This window comes from Caretta caretta, chromosome 1, assembly GCF_965140235.1.
Source record: "Caretta caretta isolate rCarCar2 chromosome 1, rCarCar1.hap1, whole genome shotgun sequence".
Lineage (NCBI taxonomy): Eukaryota > Metazoa > Chordata > Testudines > Cheloniidae > Caretta > Caretta caretta.
The window spans coordinates 245,102,063-245,125,504 of NC_134206.1; the positions used below are offsets into that span (position 1 = coordinate 245,102,063).

Consider the following 23,442-nt stretch of genomic DNA (forward strand, 5'->3'; position numbering starts at 1 on the left):
TTGGCTATTTGGGGAAGGGGAGGCATATTTCCACAACCCCATGACCCCACATTTGGGTCAATAACCCTATCCTTCACCCTCCTGAGTGTCTTGACCCACAGGTCTCAAACCCAGGCCCATAGGGTTTATGGGAGCAGCCACCTGGCAACCTGCTGACAATAGCTTATCTGGGACCCACAAAGCCCAGCCCCAGTGTGAGGCTCCGCCCCCTGAGGTCCGATTGGTGAAATCCCAATTGGCCAGCTGGCCTTAATTAAGCCGACAGCAGGAACAGGAAGCTGTCTGAACAGCTGGGCTCCACTCTACTCTGTGTGCCTTCTGCGCCCTCCCCAAGTCCTGCTACCTGCTCCGGCTTCACCCCAGGCATCTGACTTGCCGTGGTCTCCAGTTTGTCTCCTACTTCTGACCTCCTGATATCCTGACTCCTGTCTCATGACTGCAGAGTCTGGTTCTGACTACCAGATCTGGACACCCATGACCCGGCCATGATGCTGAGGCACACCAAATTTCAAAGGAATCTGATCAAGCCTGCCAATTTTAGAGTTTAGAAAGATCAATCTTTAAACAGAACTCAGGATGCAACCTTAACTACAGTGGTGCTGCACTGCTGCACCCATACTGAGGGGCAGCGTGGTCTGTAGGAGTAAGTGTGGGATTGGGTATCATGAGGCCATGAGTTATAATCCTGGCTCTGGTACAAACTTACTATGTGGCTTTGGCCAAGTCAACTCATCTTGCTGTTTTAGTTTCTCCATCTGTAAAATGGGGATAATACTATTTACCCACCTACCAAGCTGGGATGTTCTGAGGATAAATTAATAGTCAGTGTTTAGATGGTGCTTTGAAGATGTAAAGCTTTGTATAAGTGTTAAGTATTATCATTACTCTACCTTGCTGGTTACAGCCTTGGTATTTTTCATACATGCACCATTAATAATTTATTAATATAAATGGCCTGAGCACCTGCAAATACAGCTATGGCAACTCCCTCCCATTTAGCAGTGTACATTCAGCCGGGTAAATGACACCTCACTACTCAATGTGTAGCTATGGAAACTCTGAAATGCCACATAGTTAACTCTCTCTCACAGGCGCACACACACAGTGGGAGAAAGCCAAAGAGCTTTCAAGTTAAGCCATAACTGCTACCAGGGAGGTGTCTATTGTTAGGAAAAGAGAAAACACAACACTTCATGTGCCACAAGAGGAAGTTTAAGTAAACAGTCTTAATAGTGGTTTCAAGGAACTTACTTGAGGGCGGTTTTGTAGTGATAGATGGCTTCGCTGTTACGACCCTGGTCTTTCAGAAAATTGGCATAGTTGTAGTGTACCTTGGCATTATGGGGCAGAGTCTGCACACCTGACCTACAAATGGGAACAAAAAATGGAAAGAGGTTAACTGTTAAGACAGGTGCCCACAGATTCAGAGCTTCAGCCTATACAAAACAGATCCAGTTTTGTATACACATCCATGTATAGATGCAACATCCTCATCACAGGCTAGCACCAGGGATTAAGCATGGGGTTTCTAGCACCAAAGACCTCTGCCGCTGGAGCTGAAGGACTAATGCTTACATTTTCAAAAATGACTAGTGATTTTAGGTGCATCAATTTTTGGATGTCCAATTTATAGCATCTGAAGGGGCCTGATTTGTAGAGGGCAGGCACTTAGCAACTTTTGAAAATCAGGCCCTTTTAAGGCTTCTCAAGTTGGGCACCCAAAGACCGACGCACCAAAATCACTAGTCACTTTTAAAAATCTTGACCTAAGTCCACTAGCTGGACATGGCAGTAGGTAGCTAGTCTGTCTGAATCAGCCCCTAGAGGGGGACACATGATGCACACTGCACAGTGGTTTGAACAGGTATTTATAAACAGCAGAAAAACTGAGCGGAGTGTACCTGGGGCTGAGAAGGAGCTGAACTATTGGCATTATCACTTAGAACACAGGAAGAAAAACACACACAAATGCCCACCCATTGCCAAATCAATAAAATGCATGACTCAGCAGCTGTTTGATGACTAGATTTACATAGGACTGCAAAACCGTGCGACTCTAAGGCTAGGTCTACACTACGGGATAAGGCAACCTAAGTTACGCAACTCTAGCTACGTGAATAATGTAGCTGGAGTCGACGTATCTTAGGTCGAGTTATTGCAGTGTCTACACCGCACTGGGTCAACAGGAGAAACTCTCCTGTTGACTTACTTTATGCTTCTTGTTCTGTTGGAGTACCGGAGTCAACGGATGAGCGATTGGCGGTCGATTTAGCACGTCTTTACTAGACCCGCTAAATTGATCCCTTGTGGATCAAACGCTGTGCGTCAATCCCCAGGTAAGTGGAGACATGCCCTAAGAGAAATGCTGTGATGATGCTGGACACTAAAAGAAATAACAGAAGACGCATCATAAATCATTTCTCCTACAAAGAGCTAGAAACTTAGGCACTCTCTTGTTGTTACATAAAGCAGAGAAATATAGCTTCCAGACATCCAGAGGATCTCTAAGGGTTATTAGGAATAGAGATGGGTGAATTGGTTCATGTCATAAAGAATAAGAACTGGCTCAAACCTCAGCCCTATTCCTTTTCACACAATTTGGTTAAGGTACACTTGTTTTACTGCTGCTTCCTTCTTCCCATCCACCAGATCAGATCCTCCTAACTATAGTAAGCAATTGCAGAGATCAGCACATTTCCAGCCTTTCTGCCAGGCTTTGGCTTGTTCCTCCTTTCCAATCTGAGAGTGCACTGACGTATTAGTTTCCAAAGAAGAAGCCAAGTCTTGAGAGACTAAAGAGCTACTTCTGAGACCCAAACCACTGTAAAAGGTCATGGGATTAGGCCAGGATGGGACCAGGAGAGGAGCAGTTGTAGATGTCTCATAGGAGGCCTGGATAAAAAGGGGAAGAAAGCATATTGGACTTCGGTGGGAATGAGGATGGGGCAGTATGGCATCAGTGTGTGTGGAGATGAGAGAAGGAAAGGCAGACGAATGCGCATGCATGGTAGAAAGGAGAACCCTTCCACAGGTTTATCCACCGTAACTTAGTGTTCAGCACAACAGATCTGTGCTTTGCCTATAAGAGTTAAAAATCACTACTTGTTTGGTTTCCTAACCATAAGGTGTTTCTAAATTATTTATCAGGAAGCACTAAGGCACAAGCCATTCTGTGACTAATTGTTGAACTAAATCAGTTAATTGATGCTATTCTTAAGAGAATGATTCTCTATAGTTGTTTTTACAAAGATATTATACACCAGCAGCAAGTAACGTGTGAATGCTATGGCTGCATTAATTTCCATTGGCTTGGGAGCTATTAAGTACTCACAATATTCTGGGCATTACTGGAGTATTAATTCTTATATGGAAATTGTATCATTACATCAATGACTACGTTTTATGTGAAAACATAGGTAGTGGCTCAAAACTGTTACCATCTCAGAGCTATTCAGTGGCCTAACTCTGATGAGTGATTGAGCTCATTATAGTCCCAGCCCGAACACAGCAAAATGAATATGTGGTGAGAAGTACATTACGTATTTCAGTTCTAATGAACCACAGTTTTATTAGTAAGACAGGCATTTTTTAAATAGTGTTTTTCTTTTGACAGTTTCCCTTTAAGTATAATTAATCAATCACTATGGTTCCATTTATTAAGACCTCCCTAGATAAACATTCTCTCTCTACCATATGTCTGCGTGTTGGATAGGAAGGAAGGATAATATTTGTATTAGTGCTCTTTTTTTGTTCTTTATTCCTCTGTGCTCAGCCAATAATTCTTGTTGACCTATTTATTCTTCTCATATCCAAGCTGATGGGCTGATCCTGCAAATGCTTATGACACAGTATAAGCAGTTTCACTGAATGCCTCAAGAACAGACACTACACCAGGTACATGTAGGATGAATGCCTAGGTAAATAAATAACACTTCTGAAATGTGGTTCTTGATTAGAACAGGACACTGTTCTCTAACTGAAAGAGGAAACAATCATGTTCCTAACCAAAGCCAAATGGGAAAGGGTGGAGTATAAACAACAAAGCAGCACACAATGTTTTTCCATTTCTGTTCCCACCAAGCCCCCCTCCCACCACTGCACACACATTTTTCCAATATGCATTTCCAATTTTTTCCCGTCTCAGAATTTATTGTAACCAAGCCAACTCCAGAAAGAAACAGATCCGCTGAGCATGAAAGTCACTTCTCAGGAGGCTTTTCTTCCCTGCTGACTATCCTGCTACCTTTAACTGTCATAAATGAAAGATAAATGTATACAAGCCATTTTGCACATATTTCCTCTCGGAGATAAAGCTACAAGTCATCCTAGTGGGATACAACACCCTGTTAACTACCAGTAGCACTCCCAACTTCAAACATCCCATCGTTAGCCAAATCCTACTTGGCCAATGCTTGGAAACAACCTTCTCTCAGTAGCCCCCATTCTGTCCTAAAGCACAGGTTCTACTCTTACAAGTCAGTCTCTCTGGGGCACCATTTTAATGCTTTTCAGTGATGCCCACATGAATTGTGCTCAGTTTATAAGCAAAAAGATTTTCTATCGTCAGTCCTGGACACCCAACCTGGGCTCTGGGAGGCAAGTTGCGCTGAGTTCTTTCTGCTTTGTGAATCATCGCCACTAATAAAAGATCTCCAGGCCAATTATTCCCCCAGTGACACATGTGCAGCCCTAGCCCGTTGATTTTCACAAGCGTAAAATGCTTGGAACTGAAAACATTCAGCTGATGATGCACAAATGGAATAGAAGCCAACTCACTCTTTGCAGAATTAACAGGAGTAAAAAGTAGGAATTGCTTTGTCCTCTTCTTCTTTTTTACCTGACTAAAGTGATTTAAAGATTTAAATCAGTGATTCAGGAAACAGATTTGCTCGTAAACAAAAAGTACCATTTTTACATAAAGAAAAGGAGGACTTGTGGCACCTTAGAGACTAACCAATTTATTTGAGCATAAGCTTTTGTGAGCTACAGCTCACTTCATCGGACATCCAATGAAGTGAGCTGTAGCTCACGAAAGCTGATGCTCAAATAAATTTGTTAGTCTGCATGCATCCGATGAAGTGAGCTGTAGCTCATGAAAGCTCATGCTCAAATAAATTGGTTAGTCTCTAAGGTGCCACAAGTACTCCTTTTCTTTTTGTGGATACAGACTAACACGGCTGCTACTCTGAAACCATTTTTACATAGTTGCTTTTCAGAGCAGACATGCAATTTAAAGCACTCTCCCAAGTTGGGGATGATGTGGAAACACTTTCTAGAGCAGGGGTTCTCAACCTTTTTCTCTCTGAGACCCCCCCTTGACATGCTATAAAAACTCCAGGGTCCGGGGGGAAGGAGGGGAGAGAGAGACTTGGGTCAGAGGCCTTGGGTATAGGCATAGTTTGACTTCCATTTGTGGGGGGCCAGGGGCCAGCGGGGCTTGGCCAACTCCAGATGGTGGGGTCCAGGGAGTGAGTGCCACCTCCACCCCATGACTCACCTCAGCAGGGCGCCCAGCCTGTCTGGGTTTTGGAGTGGGGGCACGCAACCAAAAATTATAACTCAAAGGTGGGGGGTTGGCTCAAAAAGTTTGAAAACAGCTTAGGCTACAGGGAGGGGATAGCTAGGGGCTGTGTGCAGGCAGGGGAGTAGCTCAAAGTGCAGAGAGGGGATTGCTGGGTCTGTGTGCGGGAAGGGGAGTAGCTCACAGTGCAGATGGGGTAGCTAGGGGCTGTCTTCAGGCATGGGTGTAGCTCAGGGTGCCAGGAGGGGGGTAGCTAGGGGCTGTGTGCCAGGAGGGCTCCCCCTGTTCCCAGAGGGGTCTCCCCACCCAGGCAGCTCTTACTTGCTGCATGAGCAAAAGGGGCTGGAGCTAGGGAGCAGCTTCAACCCAGGGCACCAGCAGGAGACAAGGAAACGCTGTCGCTGCCCGCTCCATGGCACCAGCCAGATGACCAGCTGTTCAATGCTGCCCAGCTCCAGCTTCCCACCTCTGACCTGGCTGGGGGGATGAGGTGTGGAGCTGCCCCCAAACTGCCATGCTCTTGTGCTGCAGTTTAGGGGGGGCAATGCCTTCCATGTCTCCAACTCTGCCCATGGGCTCAGGGCTTCTGCCCCACAGGGACCACCAGAGCGTGGGGCTCCGGGATTCAGCACTGTGCCTCCCAGCTTCAGCCCCGTGGGGGGTGCCAGAAATCAGGGCGTCAGCCCCACGCCTCCTGGCTTCAGCCTCCTGAGGGGTGCTAGGGCTCAGGCTCTGGTTTTCAACCGCGGGGCCCCGCAGCCCCCTTGAAAGGGCTCGTAGACCCCGAGTTGAGAACTGCTGTTCTAAAGCTCAACAGAGTACTAGGTAGCTTGATTGAAGGGTAGTACAGCAAAGAGGAGCAGAGTCTAGACCCCTCTTGGCCCACTGAGCTCTGATGACCCTTATGGGGGTATCCATCAATCCTTGTTTTTTTGTGTGGAAGGTTGCAAACCACCAGGTTAATTAATGTCAGTGGTGACAGTGCATTTTTGTTTTTGGCCACCACACCTTCAGATAGCATATTGTCTCAGTTTCCTAACATTAGAACATTTGTGATTGAAGGAATGCTCTCAGTGGGTAAAATTAATCTGTGTGTACAGACGGCCAGCACAAACAGTGCCTGTGCCTTGCATTGCTACATGCACCCGGGTGAATTTCACCCTGAGTATATGATAAAAATGAGTGTAATGTGATTAATTGGTACCATGTTTGTAACAGGCTGGCTTACACCCCTGGAGGATTGGGGCTAGGCAACCCTAATTACAGAATGAGCCACACCTGGAAGGGATCATGGTGATTGCCCTAGAAAGAGTCTACAGTGAAAAGTGGGAATGCTCATGTCTTAGAGACTGTTAGGAGTGAGCAGGCTCTAGCAGAGAGTCCTGGGAGTTAGGACTGAGACTCCAGCCAGGTAGGGCCCAGCTGTGGACTGCCAAAGCAGGAAGGGCCCCCAGGCAGGAAGGTGTGGAGGAAGAAAAACCTTTGTTTGTAAGGACTTTTGGATGTTTGTTATTTTAACAAAGCAGAACCTGAGAAAGGATGGGAATGGAGAAAAGTTGCTTAAACAGTCCAAGAAGGGAAAGTGAAGCAGGCTGCCTGTAGCGTGACCCTACGCTATGAGGGGTGCATTGAAGGAGACCAGCCCATTACAATGTTGTACATTCAAGTGCATCTTGACCAGGTTAGAGAAATCTGTATATAATAGAGGCAGTCTCCCTCAATGGCCAAAACCAAAGAACCACAGTCCATTCAAGGATAAGACAGAGAGGAATTAAAAATAGATGTGACACACAAAATGAGATGACAAAAAGCACCAATTAATGAAAAGCTGAAATGGGAGACAGAAAGGAGAATGGAGAAAACAGGAATTATATGAAAGACTCTCCCCACAACGTGCAAGTGTGCCTATGCACAGAGACAAACACCATCTACCAAATCAGTTGATGTTTGTCTCTTTCCCACATGTAAGTTTGTATTGTGCTAGTCTCCTCCTCTCCTTGCTCCCCTTTTATTTTTCCTCTTATTTGCCCCTGTTGTTCCCCACTTTCTCCCCGTGCCTTCTCCCTCTTGGCTTACTGCTGTTCTCCCTGCATTCATTCTCTTTGTTTCCTTTCTCCCCTGTCTTCATTGACAGTCTCCCCTTCACCCAATCTAGTCAAAAGTCCTCTCCCCCACTTTCTCCTAGGACAGAATTTCCCTGTCAACGCACCTTTCTCACTTCCCTCCCAGCTCCTGTTCCCTAAAAGCCCAATCTGAACTCTTATCCCAGAGTTCCATTCCCTATTAATGCTACCGCATAGCTCTTCTCAACAAGCCTCAGCCCAAAGATCTCTCTCCAGCACCCTAGGACCAGGGAGCAGCTATCAAATATCTCCAGCCCCAGAGTAGCCCCCACATCCATAAGATGGCCACCCACAGCATGAAGTGAGATGACAGAGGAGTTCTGGCAAGCAGCAGGGAGGGAGCCTTTGTTGTCTCAAACCTACTTGCTTTAGGGCTCGCTTAGGTCTACTTGCTAGGTCCCTTCCAACCCTGATATTCTATGATTCTATGATTTATGCTGGCCTGCAGATTCAACAGGGAGGAAGAGGTACTGAGCCTGCTCCCTAGGCCACTAAGAGCAAAGGAAAGAGGCAACATAAATCACAAGAATTTAGGAGGCAGGAGACTTGATCTTCCACCTTCTCAGACTACTAAAACAGCATTTTCTTTGAGAATAAAGTGGAAGGGGGCCAGGTCCCCATTATCTTAAGTTCTTGTGGTTTTCTTTGCCTCTTCCAAATGCTGCCAATGGTAGATCTGCTTTGGCAACCAAATCAAGGTTGGCAGTGTCTCTCCCGGCCCAGCCATCTCTGCACATATGGACACACTCATGATCACAATGAAAGAAAAGCCAAAACTCGTGCTTGCATCTCCATTCAAAGGGGTGCAGATGCCAGGAGCATGTGCACCACCATCTACTCAGCAGATTAGAACAGTGCAGTTTTGAAGAGCAAGTATATAAACCACAAGTCATTGGGCTGCTGAAACCACACTGACAACATGGTTGCATGGGTTCTATGAGCAAATATTACAAATTGGAAGACTGTCAGGCAGGAATAGATGCCTCAGTGCTAATGTAACCCCAATGAATTCAATCCAGTTAAACTAGGAACGAATTCAGCTTATTAATTCTGCACATGAAATAGTCCAGGAGTTCTCTGTTTCTCAGAAAGAGCGGGGAAAAACTGTCTATCCAGTCAACAATATCTCTTGAATCCATCTCAAGTGCAGTTGCTACAAGGTGATTTTATGACCACCAAACAAGTAATTACAGTCTCCTCCCCTTCAAAAGGAAGAGAGTCTGCCAAACTGCAAGGCCAGGGCTTTCTTTTGAATTGTTGGCATTAACCCTGGAAGGTTTGGACTGAAATCCAGTGCTTAAAATGAGTTGGCATCTGAGCCCAGGATCTCATCACCATGGTTTCCATTGTTTAAGAGGTAAACGTGTTTTAGGAGATAGGCAATGAATTGTGTTATATTGAAGCAGCTCCTATTCCATATCTTTCAAAAATATCTCTCTAACAAAGCTCCATCTGCTTCTATAGCATGGCATATATAAAAAGGTTTAGCAGTAATGTCATCCCCATTAATAATGAGAAAATGAAACTTTGCTCTGGTGAATAGCTCTGAAAATCAAGTTAAACAATTGATGTATAAATCACCTGCATTACCATGATGCCCTCACAACTAGACAATTGCTGAAAAAGCATCAGGAAGTAAATTTAATAAGTTTGCCAACAAAACTGAATACAAATATAAAGTGAGTGCTGTCTACTTTGTATACTGTGTTGTAATTGAAATCAATATATTTGAAAATGTAGAGAAAGATCCATAAATATTGAATAAATTTCAAATGGTATTCTATTGTTTAACAGTGCAATTAAAACTGCGATTAACTGCAATACATTTTTTTATCTTGATGAATTTTTTTGCGTTAATTGCGTCAGTTAACTGCAATTAAACTGACAGCCCTACTTTCTACCATTATAAAAATTTTTCTAAAATACATTCTACATCTTTCCAGTGGTGTTACTACCATGTTTTGAACCATACCTACAGAATATGATAGTATTTTTTAAATAAAGGCACAACAATAATTATCACTGAGTCAAAGATTTTGCTGGGTTTTTCTTTTTATACTAAAATGTCTAAAAAAATAGTCGTACTTGCAAAATCAAAGTTTGTTCATATGCAGATACAGTGTTGATATCAGTGTTTGCACAATGGTTTTAGATATTAGGTGAGAAAATAATTACCGGTAAGTCATTTTCTTCCTTTTATCCTTTATAAAACCTTTCAGTCTCCTCAGCAGTGTTCCATTTACTTTATTTGAGAAACAAAAACAAAAACAATCCCACAAGGACATATTTCTTTCTCTGTGTTACTAATAAAAATGTAGCCTACTTAACCAGAAAGAATGTTAAAGATCACATTTCCTTCTCAGTATTCCTTTTGTTTACATTTTGCATTTCACTCATTTCCAGGCAGTTTCACCTTCTGGTTCTCACACCATAGCACAGTGGTTGTCAATATCTTCCGGACTGCAACCTCATAACTAAAAGAAGTTTCAGGACACACACCTCCCAGACCTGGTTGAGACCCCCTGCTTTAGCATAATCCAGTTTGGGTCATGGTGCTGCAGGGGAATGTTCAAATCTGCCCACAAAAACTGCTTTGACTTTTTTTGTTAGTAATAATTTCATTTTAAAATATTGCTCTTTATGTTAGTTTTATGTAAAATTCCTCTACCCACCCCTCTCTTTTAGAGCACATATTATATTTAAAATGTATAATCTGAACTACTAGATCCTCAGGGCAGGAACCTTGTCTTCCTTCTCTCTATTAAAAACATGCACTTTTTGGCACTATATAAAAATGGCAAGCAACAACATAATAGTAGAATTATTCCTTTTACTTAATAAAAATGATTTGTTCCATGCAACAATAACATGCCATGTATTTCTTGATTCTTTACAAATAAATTTAAAGATAGAGAGATAGCAAATGTTTTCCTGTGGCTGATCATACCTGAAGAGGGATTCTCTTGACAACCAGATTTCATTCTGTTTCACAGTTTTCCAAGAGAACAGCAGCAGCAGCAGCAAAGCAGAGAGGGTCAGGGCAGTAGTTCCCCATCTATTTAACCAGGCACAGAGCTTTTTCAAACCATGGACAAAAAGGATACAGTACCCCATACTGGAAAAACAAACAGGAGGGGGGGGAAAGTTGCTATTTCCAGTATTATACTTCATGTACAAGATTTCAGCATTTTTATCTCTTGCCCAATAATAGTTTTTAAGCTAACTTCATTTTTCAGGGAAACAAATTCAAACTCTTCCCCCCCCCCCGAAATCTATTTACAACTTCTATGAATTGACAAGCTCTAAATTATACACCCATCAACTATAAATACAGTAATAAACATAGTACCACATAGCACAACAGTACTTATGTGTACATGGCACTATATGTGAAAGGCAGGTTATTTTTCTTAACCAAAAATCTTAGAAAGTATAACACAATCTTTTGCAAGAATACAGAAGATTACAACTGAAAAGTGCTTCACAAACTAATGAATTCTCAAAACACCTCTGCCAGGTAGCTTTTCTGATGCCCATTTTACTGATGGGGAAATTGAACAAAAGAGATTGAGTAATTTATCCAAGGCCACTGCAGGATTAGAAGTCAGGAGTTCATGGTTTTTAGGTCCTGTGCACAGATTATTCCCCTCTTACATGTAGGAATTTAAATGTAATTATTATTTTGGAAGCTTACATAAATTACAGATGTATAATGTGAGTGATACCGTAAGAGTGCTGTAACATTAATGATACCAGACTATGGTTGACATTGAGAACAATGACATATATAAAGCCCATTCTGCCACCTTCACTCTCACTTACCTCCACGCTACACTTACCGGGGATCGAGGCTGCTGCGATTGACGCAGCGGAGGTCGATTTAGCAGGTCTAGTGAAGACCCACTAAATTGACCGCAGAGCGCTCTCCAGGCGATTCCAGTACTCCACCGGAATTAGAAGAGTAAGGTAAGTCAATGGGACAGCATCTCCCATCAAAGAAGCGTGGTGTAGACACTGAAGTAAATCTACCTAAGTTATGTCGACTCCAGCTATGTTATTCACGTAGCTGGAGTAGCGTAATTTAGGTCGACTTATCCCCGTAGTGTAGACAAGGCCTTAAATAGTATCTTACTCTGTAAGAATCAGACTAACTAAGGGCTAGTCTACACTGGCAATCCTAAAGCTCTGCCTTGGCAGCACTTTAACATGCCTTGTGTGGTCGCGGCGCAGCACTAGGAGAGAGCTCTCCCAGCGCTCTAAAAAAACCCACCTCCACGAGGGGCGCAGCTCCCAGCGCTGGTGCACTGTCTACACTGGTGCTTTACAGCACTGAAACTTGCTTCACTCAGGGGGGTGTTTTTTCACACCCGAGTGAGAAAGTTGCAGCGCTGTTAATTGCCAGTGTAGACAAGCCCTAAGTAAGGTGCTATTCAACCTGAAGGTGGCAGAATCTGGAGGAAAAGACTGTCTCTTACTATGTGTTTGTATACCACCTAGTACAATAGTGCCCCAGTCTTGGCTGCAGCCTCTTCATGCTACCATAACACAAATAATGATAATAACTGGGCCCATAATGTTTAGAATTGCTAAAAAAGAAGTGCTAATGGCAAAAGTAGAGATGTGAGATACACTTCATCATGCATATATATTAACTACAGTGTGGTTACACTGTATTTACAGTACAGTTCTTATTTGTTACATGTAATTACCACTAATTTTTTTTAAAGAATCCTGGTACACAAACGCCATGGTAACACCAATGCAACAACTACGAAGATATACTTTTTGATACACATATTTACTATAAAATCCAAGACTCTGAAGTTTAATTACATAGTTTATACTATAATATATTTGAATTGCCTGACCTCTGCTATCGGATGGAATTTTCAGATTCACTTTCCTGTGTGCTTACATGGGTTTGTATATGCAATGGTCAAATAGCTCCCATATTTGCAAGTGAACCCTTATTCCTGTGTACTACCAAACTGATTCAAGTACTTAAGTATGCAATTAGACTCTATTATGCTATATATGTCTGAGCTGGGAATGGAGCATCTTTAATTGCTTTCTTAACATTCTGGTAATTACATGGAATTTTCAGGAAAACATTCCATTTCCTACATACATTCACGGACCTGCACATGTAATGACACATGAAAAGAAATCATTTAATAATGAAGACCTATTCTCTGTCCAAGTCCATGTAGCTTCTCAGAAGAGAAAACAAAAGTAGAGCATTCTGGAACGAAAGTTAGGGCTAGTCTACACTGGAGACGTTAAAGTGCTGCCATGGCAGGGCTTTACCGTAGCTTGTGTAGTTGCAGCAGAGCGCTGGGAGAGAGCTCTCCCTGCACTCTAAAGAAACCACCTCCATGAGGAGCGCAGCTCCCAGTGCCGGTGCATTACCTACACTGGTACTTTACAGCGCTGAAACTTGCTGCACTCAGGGGGGCGTTGCAGCGCTGAACATTGCAGTGCTGTGTAGTCTATCCATAAAGGAAAGTAAAGCTGTTCCCAGTAGCTATCACATCCTCATTCTCACCCATTACAATTAAGTATGTTTACCTGGAAACACAGGAAATCTACAGCTCTGAGAACTCTCCCCTTGTTTTCCAGCCAGCACAGAGAGCAAGTTCACATACCCACATGGATTGTGCCTAAAATGCCTAAGAGGAAAGGATCGTCCCTTTTAAACTGCTTTGTGGTGAGGGAAATCATGTAAAAAAATTCTCCCCTTGTAATCCCAGTTGAAGAAATAGTATGGGAAACATCAATATATAAATCAGAATGGAACATGCAGGTTTCTGAGGAGTTCCTAATGTCTTTAATTTCAGATTTCTCAAGCTCTGCCCTCTTGAGATGCCAGGCACCATACACTGTGCAGATGTCCTAAATATGACTATGTGTGATCTGCTGAGCTCTGTGGACTTGGTTCCCTTTCTATGGGATTTAGATATATGAAAGAGCTCTGCTCTTTGACTTAGTTCCCTTTTAGTGACGCTTCAATGCCCAGGAGGCTGTGCTATCTGAATTCTGCTTTTTACAGGACATGTATGGCCCTCTCTGCTCTTCTCTGGGTTTTTTGGCATCTCCAGTGGGTGAAGCTTGATTTGTGGGTGAAGCAAGTTTGCCTCATCAGCACTCAGAAGATACAAGTGTTTTCCTCTCTCCTGCTTCCCCCTGCCAATGTATCCCTGGATCATTGTTACGAAACCGTGCGTGGGCTATGGGTACAATCGAAAAACCATCTGGAAACAGACACTCCTCACTATGCCAACTTACACTGGTAGGGCTTTTAGTATAGAGGTGCCCATATCATATGAGTAACGCTTACTCATGTGAGTAGACCCATTAACATGACTGTGGGCTTGTCTATACTACACGCACAACTGTGGCAGGGGATGCAATAACGTGATTGTTCCAATTTACCTTAGTGCTACCAACACCTAGATACACGCTTAACTGAAGTTTGGCTTCAGTGGGATTACTTCTGTACTTAAAATTAAGCATGTGTACACTGTCTGCAGAATTCAAGCCTTATTGCACAGATATGAACTTCCCACATTCCTGAATGGAGACTTTAGCATGGTTTGTAAACATGGTTAAGGTCCTTTCTATATAACAAACTGGAAAGATGCTTTACCTGTGTCTCAGGATGGACAAATGCACTGTAGCCAGATCTCCAGATACAATTTAACCTGGAGCATTGAGAGTCATAAAATCTTCAGGGTCAGATTGTTAGCAACTACAACCATCTTTTTTTCAAAAATTCACTTCTGAAATAAAACTACACAGAAGTCATCTAAAATAGCTTTCTAAATGTCAAACATTTCCTTAAAAAGTGAAAAACCCTGGGAAAGAACTTAGGAAACAGAATATTTAGCATTGAAATTCACACTGCAACTTTTTTCAGAAACGGGGGGGGGGGGGGGAAGCACCTCCCAAAAGCACAAAATATAAGCACTGCAATAGCTCTGTGCAACCACTGCAAAACAAATAGAAACAAAAAATAAATAAATAAATACCAGCTGCAATATCAGCATTCAAGTATACCCTGGATACGATATTTTTGTAATACCTACCCTTTTCAGAGGTGGATTTGAATGCTTATTTTATGCTTCTAATTTGTTGCAATACATTACTGTTACTTTTCTTAGTTGCATTTTCCATAAACTTTTTGCACTATGTTTATTGAATTGACACTATTTCTGTTTGCATTAATTGCAAAAAGACATTTGCAGATACAAATTGAATATCTGGTGCTTCTATTGAGCTAAAACATCCAGTCCATATGGTGACTGAACTGCATTTTCAAGTCTCTGAAAAGTTAATCTCAATAATCAGGCCAACAAGAAACTCCCCAAAAAACCTGCAGACAGTTTCCACTCTGATTGATATATTGTCTTTCAGCAGTTTAATTCTGCCCAGGGAATTACCTACTTAATGTGAACATTATTTAGTTGAATTTCTTTATCACGAAGTATCAAAAGGAAGATCCTTTCACCTTTGCAGTTTTAGGCACACACCTTCTCCAAACAGCCTACTGCACGTTCCCAGAGAACAAGTGGAAACATCTGGGAAATATTCAGACAGTTTCATTAGCTCATATTACAGGAGCGGAGAAGCAGGACGGACCCAGTTCCCAGCTATTGGGAAATGCTGATATACTCTTGTTCTCACCAGCAGTCTTCAGTATGCTTGTGCTGAATACAGATAGAGCTGTATGACCGTTTATACAGCTGCTGGGAAGAGGCTTTTTTATATACTTTTGATTAACCTTCGTGGTAGTTACATGGATAAACGTAGTATTACACAGAAATAAGGGTTCATTTCAAAATACGGTGGGAACTATGAAGTGGGAACGATAAGGTGGGAACTATAGTTACATTATAACACCTCCTAGTAGTTCTTACATAGTGCTTTTCATTCACAGATCTCAAAGTACATTACAAGCGAGGACAGCATGATTATTTTCATTTTTCAGATGGGGAGACTGAGGCACTGGGAAAGGAAGTGACTTGCCCAAGGTCATCTAGCAGGCCAGTGGCAGAACTGGGACTAGAAACCAAGTTTCCTGAGCCCCAGCCAGGTGCCCTAATCACCACATAGAGAGTTCCAGAGACATACATTGAACTTGCATCAGGACTTTGAATTATCTACCCAAAAATTCCTTGTAACTCCATGAGAATGCAGTGGGAAGGTAATTCAAAGCTACACTATAAATCAAGTGCACCCATATAATTTAACTTCTGATTGTAGCTTTTTGTAACAAATACATACATCACGAAGTATAACTTCATAGTAATTACACTATAACAGCAATGTGGCTGTGTACCAGAATTCTACAAAATAATACATGTATTAAGTATGAGACTAAAAGGGGAAATACTAAGTAATGTAGGCTTTAAATATAGCTTCCAGTTAAATGAATTAGTGGCAACTGTAACAAACTAGGACTGTTCTGTAACTACACTGTAATGAATGTATCTGTATTAGGAAGTGCATCCAAAACAAACAAAAAACAATTTGAAACAGAGCATTTATTTGAGGCTTTTATATTTAAAAAAATCATAAGAGTTTGACATAAAAGTACAGACAACAATGTTCTATCTCTGTTCACCAAACAACAACAAAAATGGCTGGAGAAAGATGAGCTCCCATTATCTTGTCACAGACTTTTCATTGGAGCGGTCTGTTACAGTCACATCTCATCACACAGCTTTTCTTAGTGGTTATTTCATATCCAGTATTGCTTATTTCAGGGGTTTGGATTTAAAGTTTCTAACTCCAGGTTCTTTTACAGAGCAAGCAGTATGAAATACCTTTGAACACTAACAAATCCATTGTTGCCATAAGCACTTATATGTTTTCTCCCATGCCACCCTTTATTTGTGGAACATTCCTTCCCACTAATCCTTAACCCCACTACCTTTAGCCTTTTGCACATCCCTCTTTAAGATTAATTTCCACCGTGATGCCTATAGCACCCTGCCAGAAGTTAATAGGGAAGCAGGTGGGGAGCTGAGACTACTAGTAGCCTGGTTATTTAATATCCATTAAATTTAATATTTAATAATCTGGTTATTTGTATCCATTAAAAACAGACAAACAAACTTCTACAAACTGTGCACGCAGCTATCCTATCAAAAGCAATGCTTATACTACTGTTAACCATTCTCCTCCCATGCCACCACATTTCTCACAGACACTTGTTTGTTCCACCAGTTATGTTTTATCTTAAATTAAACTGGAAGCTCCTGGTGCTGGGGTTTGTCTTCATATGTTTGTACAGTGCTAGCACAATGAATTCCCAACCGGGTTACTGTAATGGAAATACAGAGACAAGGTGAGTGAGGTAATAACTTCTGTTGGACCAACTTCTTGAAATGTGTCTTTCGCTAACAGCTTATAGAGAGCTCTTCTTCAGGCCACCTAAAATATATTACCTCACCCACCTTGCCTCTGTAATAGCCTGGGACCAACATGGCTACAATAACAGCATGCTGTAATGGAAATGAGCACTGATTGCTCATCATGAGATATCAAACCTTAAACCTGTTACTAGTCCTTGATTGAATATTCCCTGTCCTGTACTTCAGGACAGTGGAACCTGGGGAGGGTAGAGTGGGAATTCCACAGTTAGTGAGGACAGAAAGAAACATTTTTCAGATTTTTTTTTTAAATGTATCGGAGTTTGACCGTGCTCAGAGTTTTGGAATGTTAGAAACTGTCCAGGCAGAGATGAATTGCTAAGCAGAGTACAGGTGAAGCAGCTTAAGGTTCCTGATGAATATAATTTATCAAGGGGCTCTGTAATTTATTATGAGGGTTGCACCACCATGAGCAGGTATGCTCCTACACCCACACAGACCCAACCTCTGGAAAAATACTTAAAACTTAGGTGCACACAGAAAATCAATGAGACTTCGGCTCCTGTTTCACTTAAGTGCTTCTGAAAATTTTGCCCTTAAATCCAAAATTAGGCTCCTGATCCTGCTTAAAAGAGATGCTGAGCATTCCCAGCTCACATTATCTTCAACTGGAGCTGAGAAAACATCAGGCTACTAATTCAGGCAACTGACTTTATACTTTCAAGTTGGAAAATTTTGCCCCTATGTGCAAGTCAGCATATATGGCTATAACTTGCAGCTGTGCCTTAAGCACTATGGAGGAGTTCTGCCCTAATTCTGGCATGGGGATGGGTGGTGAGGGGACAGTGAGAGGGTAAGTTAGTGGTTCCCTGTGCTCTTTTCCCCTCACATATACTAACTTGGCTACCCACTCTGGCAGAGGGGATAATTTTGCCCTTAACATTAAAGCTGGTTGGGAATTTTTTTCCCCTCCCTCACAAAATATTTTGAGGGGAAAATGGACTTTTTGCAAAAAAACTCTGTTTCATCAAAAAGCCATTTTCCAGCAAAAAAAAATTTGGCAGTATTTCTACTTCTGAAGAAAAAAAAATATCTCTCTCGCTCTCTTGCCATGCACACACACAGACAGGATCCACCCCGCCACCATTCTAATGTTTTTTTGCCAGGTTTTGTCTTTATCTTAATGGATCTTTGTGCTGACCATAATCATTTGGATTGAACAGTGGTTTTCCAAAACAGTTATTTAAGAGAAAAGCACCAGCTGTTTTTATTTTGAAGTTAATATCCCTTCTCCCACCCAGCCCTAGTTTCCAATCAGATTATTTAAAAATCAAACCAAAACAGATTTTGCTTTCTCTTTGGGGTAAGATACAGCCAACTGCAGTAATGAAACAGTGACCATTTCCAACTGTGAAAGCCCCACCACAATCCTGCACACAGACTCAAATCTGAAGGAGCTCTCTAAGTAGGAACACAATTTAATGTTTAATAGCTTTTCCACAGGTTCAGGATGAGAACACTCATTACGGGAGAACCAGCAGCTACACAAATTCCTCAACCCTGCAGGGGGGTATACATAGGAGCTTCCTATTTGGCACATGCATCAACATGTTGACAGTTTCCTGACTCCTGGCATTGTGGTCTCTTGCTGTACAAAAGTGGTATCTTAGGAATGTCCTCAGTTATAACGAAGTCAGGGCTACACTTAGTAGGCAACCGTTGTGCACCATTCACATGTGCATTTTGGCAGAATTCACTCAGAGGGTTGTGGGATGAATGATTTTCTTCTATGATTTCTGCAATTTGTTAACAGCACTTCCCTTGTGAGCATGTGCACTGCAGCGAGGCACAAACAAGAGAGGAATGAGATGACAGGAATGCCACATTTCCCAGGGTGTAAAAGACAAATTGCGGGGTTTAAATAAGAGCCAGAGTGCAGATATGTAAGAGTTGCAGCCTACTCATTCAGTGTTCAGTAATTATATCTAATAACTCACAGTCTTTTCTTTAACCACTGTGTCTAATTTCAGAAGCCAGAGCTTTAAACATTTTCCCTCTATCTCTGGCATCACCCTGCACCAGTTTACATCAAACATTAGGAGTGGTTTTGTTGCACTTGTTTCTTGATTACGTTGCTTCCTTTGAGACAGGGTAGCTATTGCCGCACCCCAACGGTAGATTGTCATTACATTCTGTTATAGCAAGCTGCACATTTGCGAGTACCCTGTAAGAGTTACCTCCTTTGTAAAGCACGTTGAGGTCTACTGATCTAAAGAGCTAGGTATTTAATAAATAATAAGTTTTAATATACTTCTATTAGCCTTGGCACACTGGTCAAAGGTGGTTCCATTAATATTAGAACTATTTGGGACACAAAATAAAAAATTTGGTGCAGGGGTAAGCAAGTCCCAGCCTCTAGCAGTGAGCAGACAACTTGTGTTGCTTTGCAGTGACCTTTCTGGACAATCTAGGAGAAGTACTGATATGTTTAACCAGTGGAGGCTGGGTTGTAAAACTGAGTGGAAGAAACTATCTGTGAAAGATGACCGCCCGCCCGCCAAAAAAAAAGAAATTGAAAGAATTTTCAGGATCTTAAAATCTTTGTGTTTCTTTTCCAGTGGATTCTAATCCAGATTATATAGGTGTAAATCTGGAGAAAATCCACTGATTTTCAATGGAGTTACTCCAGATGTAAACCAGTGGAACTGAGATAAGAATTTTGACCCCTACATATCAATTAGGAAAAGATCCATCTAAAAACAGTATGTCAGGACATGTGAGGGCTACTGGATCAGTATAGTGTCTGTAAGCAGAACAAAAGGATTATTTTAAAAACATATGGAGAACAGAAACTGCAGTTAACTTTGACAATTCACCCAGGAGGATTTCTCTATGGCTACTAACCTTGTTGATTTTCAGCACTTACTTTAGATGACTCCATTTTGTTCTTTTAAACCTTGCTTTGAAGCTACTCCAAATTAAGTTTAACCACTTTGTGCATCACATCAATTAACTGCACATTTTTATTTTGCTACTCTTCAGAGAGTACTGAGAATAGCATTGTGAGAGGATGGAGTCTGAGGTCAGTACTGACTGACAACATGAACATGTGCAATTTTCTGCTTTTAAAAACTTATTACAAGTTTCCAAGTCTCAGCTGCACATATTCGTTGCTAGGCAACATATGTTTTCAGATTTCCTCATTGTCTGAGATTATTCCAGTTTTACTGGATTTTTATTAAGCACCTGTAACATGCATCCAGGTGCTGTAAATATACATTATATTTTAAATACACAGGATGGACACATCAGTTCTCCAAAAAATCCCCCAAACCTCAAGCACTCACATGGCCTGCCCAGCCTACGGAATAAGGCCCAAAACCCAATAAAGCACTTTAGTGTTTAACTTTAACCTAAAGCCTTTAGGATGCTTACACTGCAAAGAAAAAACGGTGACACAAAAATCACAGAACCCAGGCTGCAGGGCTAAAAAACAGCAGTGCAGATGTTCCTGCTCTGGCTGGAGCCTGGGCTCTCAAATCCAGCGAAGAAGGAGGGTCATGGAGCACTGCTCATTTTAGACTGCAACCTCAGAACCTGAGTCAATTGACCCAGGCTCTGAGGCTCGGTGCTGCAGGTTTGTCTTTGCAATGTAGATGTACCTGTTGAGTGTTGCCACTTAAATCAAGGAGACCAGTCAAAGACTTAAAGTGCTTTGCTGGATCAGGGCCTAACAGACTTGAGCATGGACAGCAATTCTACACTGAGCCACCAACCCCGCCCTTGAAAAAACCTCTTTGCTATTTCAAATACAACATAGACAAACTCCTCTCCTAGTTCTAGAGCCTGAGCTGACACTCTATGTAACACACACTGACGCGAAGAACCAAAATGATTTAAAACACACTGCTCACAGGCACAGCTGCTGGGTGTGTGTGGGAAGGGACCTTTAAAGTCACTTCATCCCTGTTAACATAAATGGCTGTACTATCACTTCTCTAATGGAAAGCAACTGATTGTAGAAAGAGGGCTTGGCATGTCTTTTGAACGACTCCTCCTTCAGTAAGCACTACTTCAGACACAGAAGGTGGAAGAACTGGTAAACAGAAGCACATCAAGGCCTAGTCTACACTAGGATTGTAGGTTTCAGAGTAACAGCTGTGTTAGTCTGTATCCGCAAAAAGAACCGGAGTACTTGTGGCACCTTAAAGACTGACCAATTTATCTGAGCATAAGCTTTTGTGGGCTACAGCCCACTTCATCGGATGCATAGAATGGAACATATAGTAAGAAGATATATATATACATACATACAGAGAACATGAAAAGGTGGAGTAAGAGGCTAGTTAATTAAGATGAGCTATTATCAGCAGGAGAAAAAAACTTTTGTAGTGATAATCACGATGGCCCATTTAGACAGTTGACAAGAAGGTGTGAGGATACTTAACATGGGGAAATAGAATCTATATCTATATATATCTTCTTACTACGTGTTCCATTCTATGCATCCGATGAAGTGGGCTGCAGCCCACGAAAGCTTATGCTCTAATAAATTTGTTAGTCTCTAAGGTGCCACAAGTACTCCTGTTCTTTTTACTAGGATTTTACATCGGTGTAGCTAAAAATCCACAGCCCTAGAAGGCACAGCTATACTGATCTAACCCCCAGTGCAGACACGACGAGGTGAATGGAGGAATTCTTCAGTCAACCCAGCTACCGCCTCTCGAGGAGGTGGATTACCTATGCCAACAGGAGAACCCCGCTCATCAGCATAGGTAGTGTCTACAGTGTAGTGCTACAGCGATGCAGCTGTCGCATTTTAAGTGTAGACAGGCCCTAAGAATGGATTCACTCTGCTAGAGAGGTTTTTGGAAACACCTGACTGGGAGCGTGTCTGTACTGCAGGGGCTACAGCAGCATGCTGTGGCACTGTAGCTATGCAATTGTAACTCCATAGTGTAGACACATCTTAAGGTGATGGGAAGGGTTTTTCCACCACTGTAGGAACTCCACCTCCCTGAGCAGTGGAGAACAGAAGCATTCTTCCATCAACTTAGCTGCGTCTACATTGGGGTTAGTATGGCACAGCTAGGGCGCTCTGGGGTCTGAAATTTCAACCCCTTTGAGCAGTGTAGTTATATCAATCTAAATGTTTAGTGTAGACCAGGCCTGGGTTGCTGAATTGTCCTGAGCAGAAGGGCCGGCTGGAAAAGCTTGAGTTCCATTTTGTGAGAAATATTGAGGTTTTAAAACTTGTTTTCATTTCACATCAGACCAAAACTTGACTTTTTGAATTTTTTCCACAAACAACGTGTGAGAAAGAGGCCCACCCCAAAAGAGCCAACAGCTTGGTAGTTAGGGCATTCACCTGGGATGTAGAACAGCCAGGTTCAAGTCCCTGCCCTGAATCAGGCAGAGCAGGGACCTGAACTTGTGTCTCCTACATCCCAGCTTCTCCTAACCACTTGGCACGCGTACGTGTGTCACTCTCTCTCATGTTGACCAGAAATCCCATCCTGGATATGAGAATCCTTCCTGACTGATTAAACTTCAAAGCCAGTATGTTTCCACAAAGAGTTTTGCCTTTCCAGTCAACAGGAGCAGTCCCTGAGTAAGACCTGCAGGGAGTAGTACAAAGAGAATCCCAAACTCCAGCAGGACAGACCTAATTTGAAAAGGGACCTTCTGAGCAGATGATTGATGACATAATTGGTCTTTATTTCCAAATGAAAAGCTGGTTTCTTATTTCAGGCTACATTAAGGGCACTGGGTCAGGTTTTTGAGCTAAACCAATTTACATCAGCTAAGCATCTGGTTCTCTATTCACAATAAGAGACAACTAGATAAAATTTAATGAGCTCAAAAACTATTTTCTTTGACAGAAAATGTGTTAACTTTTAAATAAATTATTCAGCTAATCATTGAATGATTGGTTAACATTTGGGTCCATTTTCCTTCTCTCCCTTGCTGTCACCATAAAAAATAATGTACTGTACAGATTCACTTCATTACACTTTTTGATTCCAAGACTTCATTTTGAGCAGATTCCTATCTGAAGTGTTTCCAGATAACATGGACTTTTGTATGCCTTTATTACAGCTATTTTGGAAAGGAAACAGTTATGTGTTTATTATTTAGCATTGTAAAGAAAAAACCCTATAGAATTTAATAGGGATTAAATCAGCAAGATTTCATAGAAATTACTCTAAAATATTACATAATTTTGCAGGTAATTATTATTTTCTATAGGGTTTTTTTATAACCACTTTGTAGAATTCTATAGTAAGGATATAATTTTACATTAAATGTTATAAGGAGGTTTAAAAAGAAACAAAACGGAGATCATTCTATATTACATATGATATTCCTTTACAAATAAAAATTACAATTACAATCCATTTGACTGAGGCTATGTCTACACTAC

At 41.8% G+C, this 23,442-nt stretch overlaps 1 protein-coding gene across 3 annotated transcripts in view; it reads right to left on the reverse strand.

The window, feature by feature from the left end:
* Positions 1-23,442, reverse strand: part of TMTC1 (transmembrane O-mannosyltransferase targeting cadherins 1) — a 179,519-nt gene that overhangs the window by 49,149 nt on the left and 106,928 nt on the right. For 2 of the 3 annotated variants that reach the window (XM_048829284.2, XM_048829264.2), the window contains 2 exons: positions 10,592-10,759; positions 1,252-1,365 (listed from right to left, as the gene is read on the reverse strand). In XM_048829284.2, the coding sequence (XP_048685241.2) occupies positions 1,252-1,365; positions 10,592-10,759 (282 nt within the window). The remainder of the gene's footprint in view (positions 1-1,251; positions 1,366-10,591; positions 10,760-23,442) is intronic. The other variant, XM_048829275.2, reaches the window with a different exon arrangement.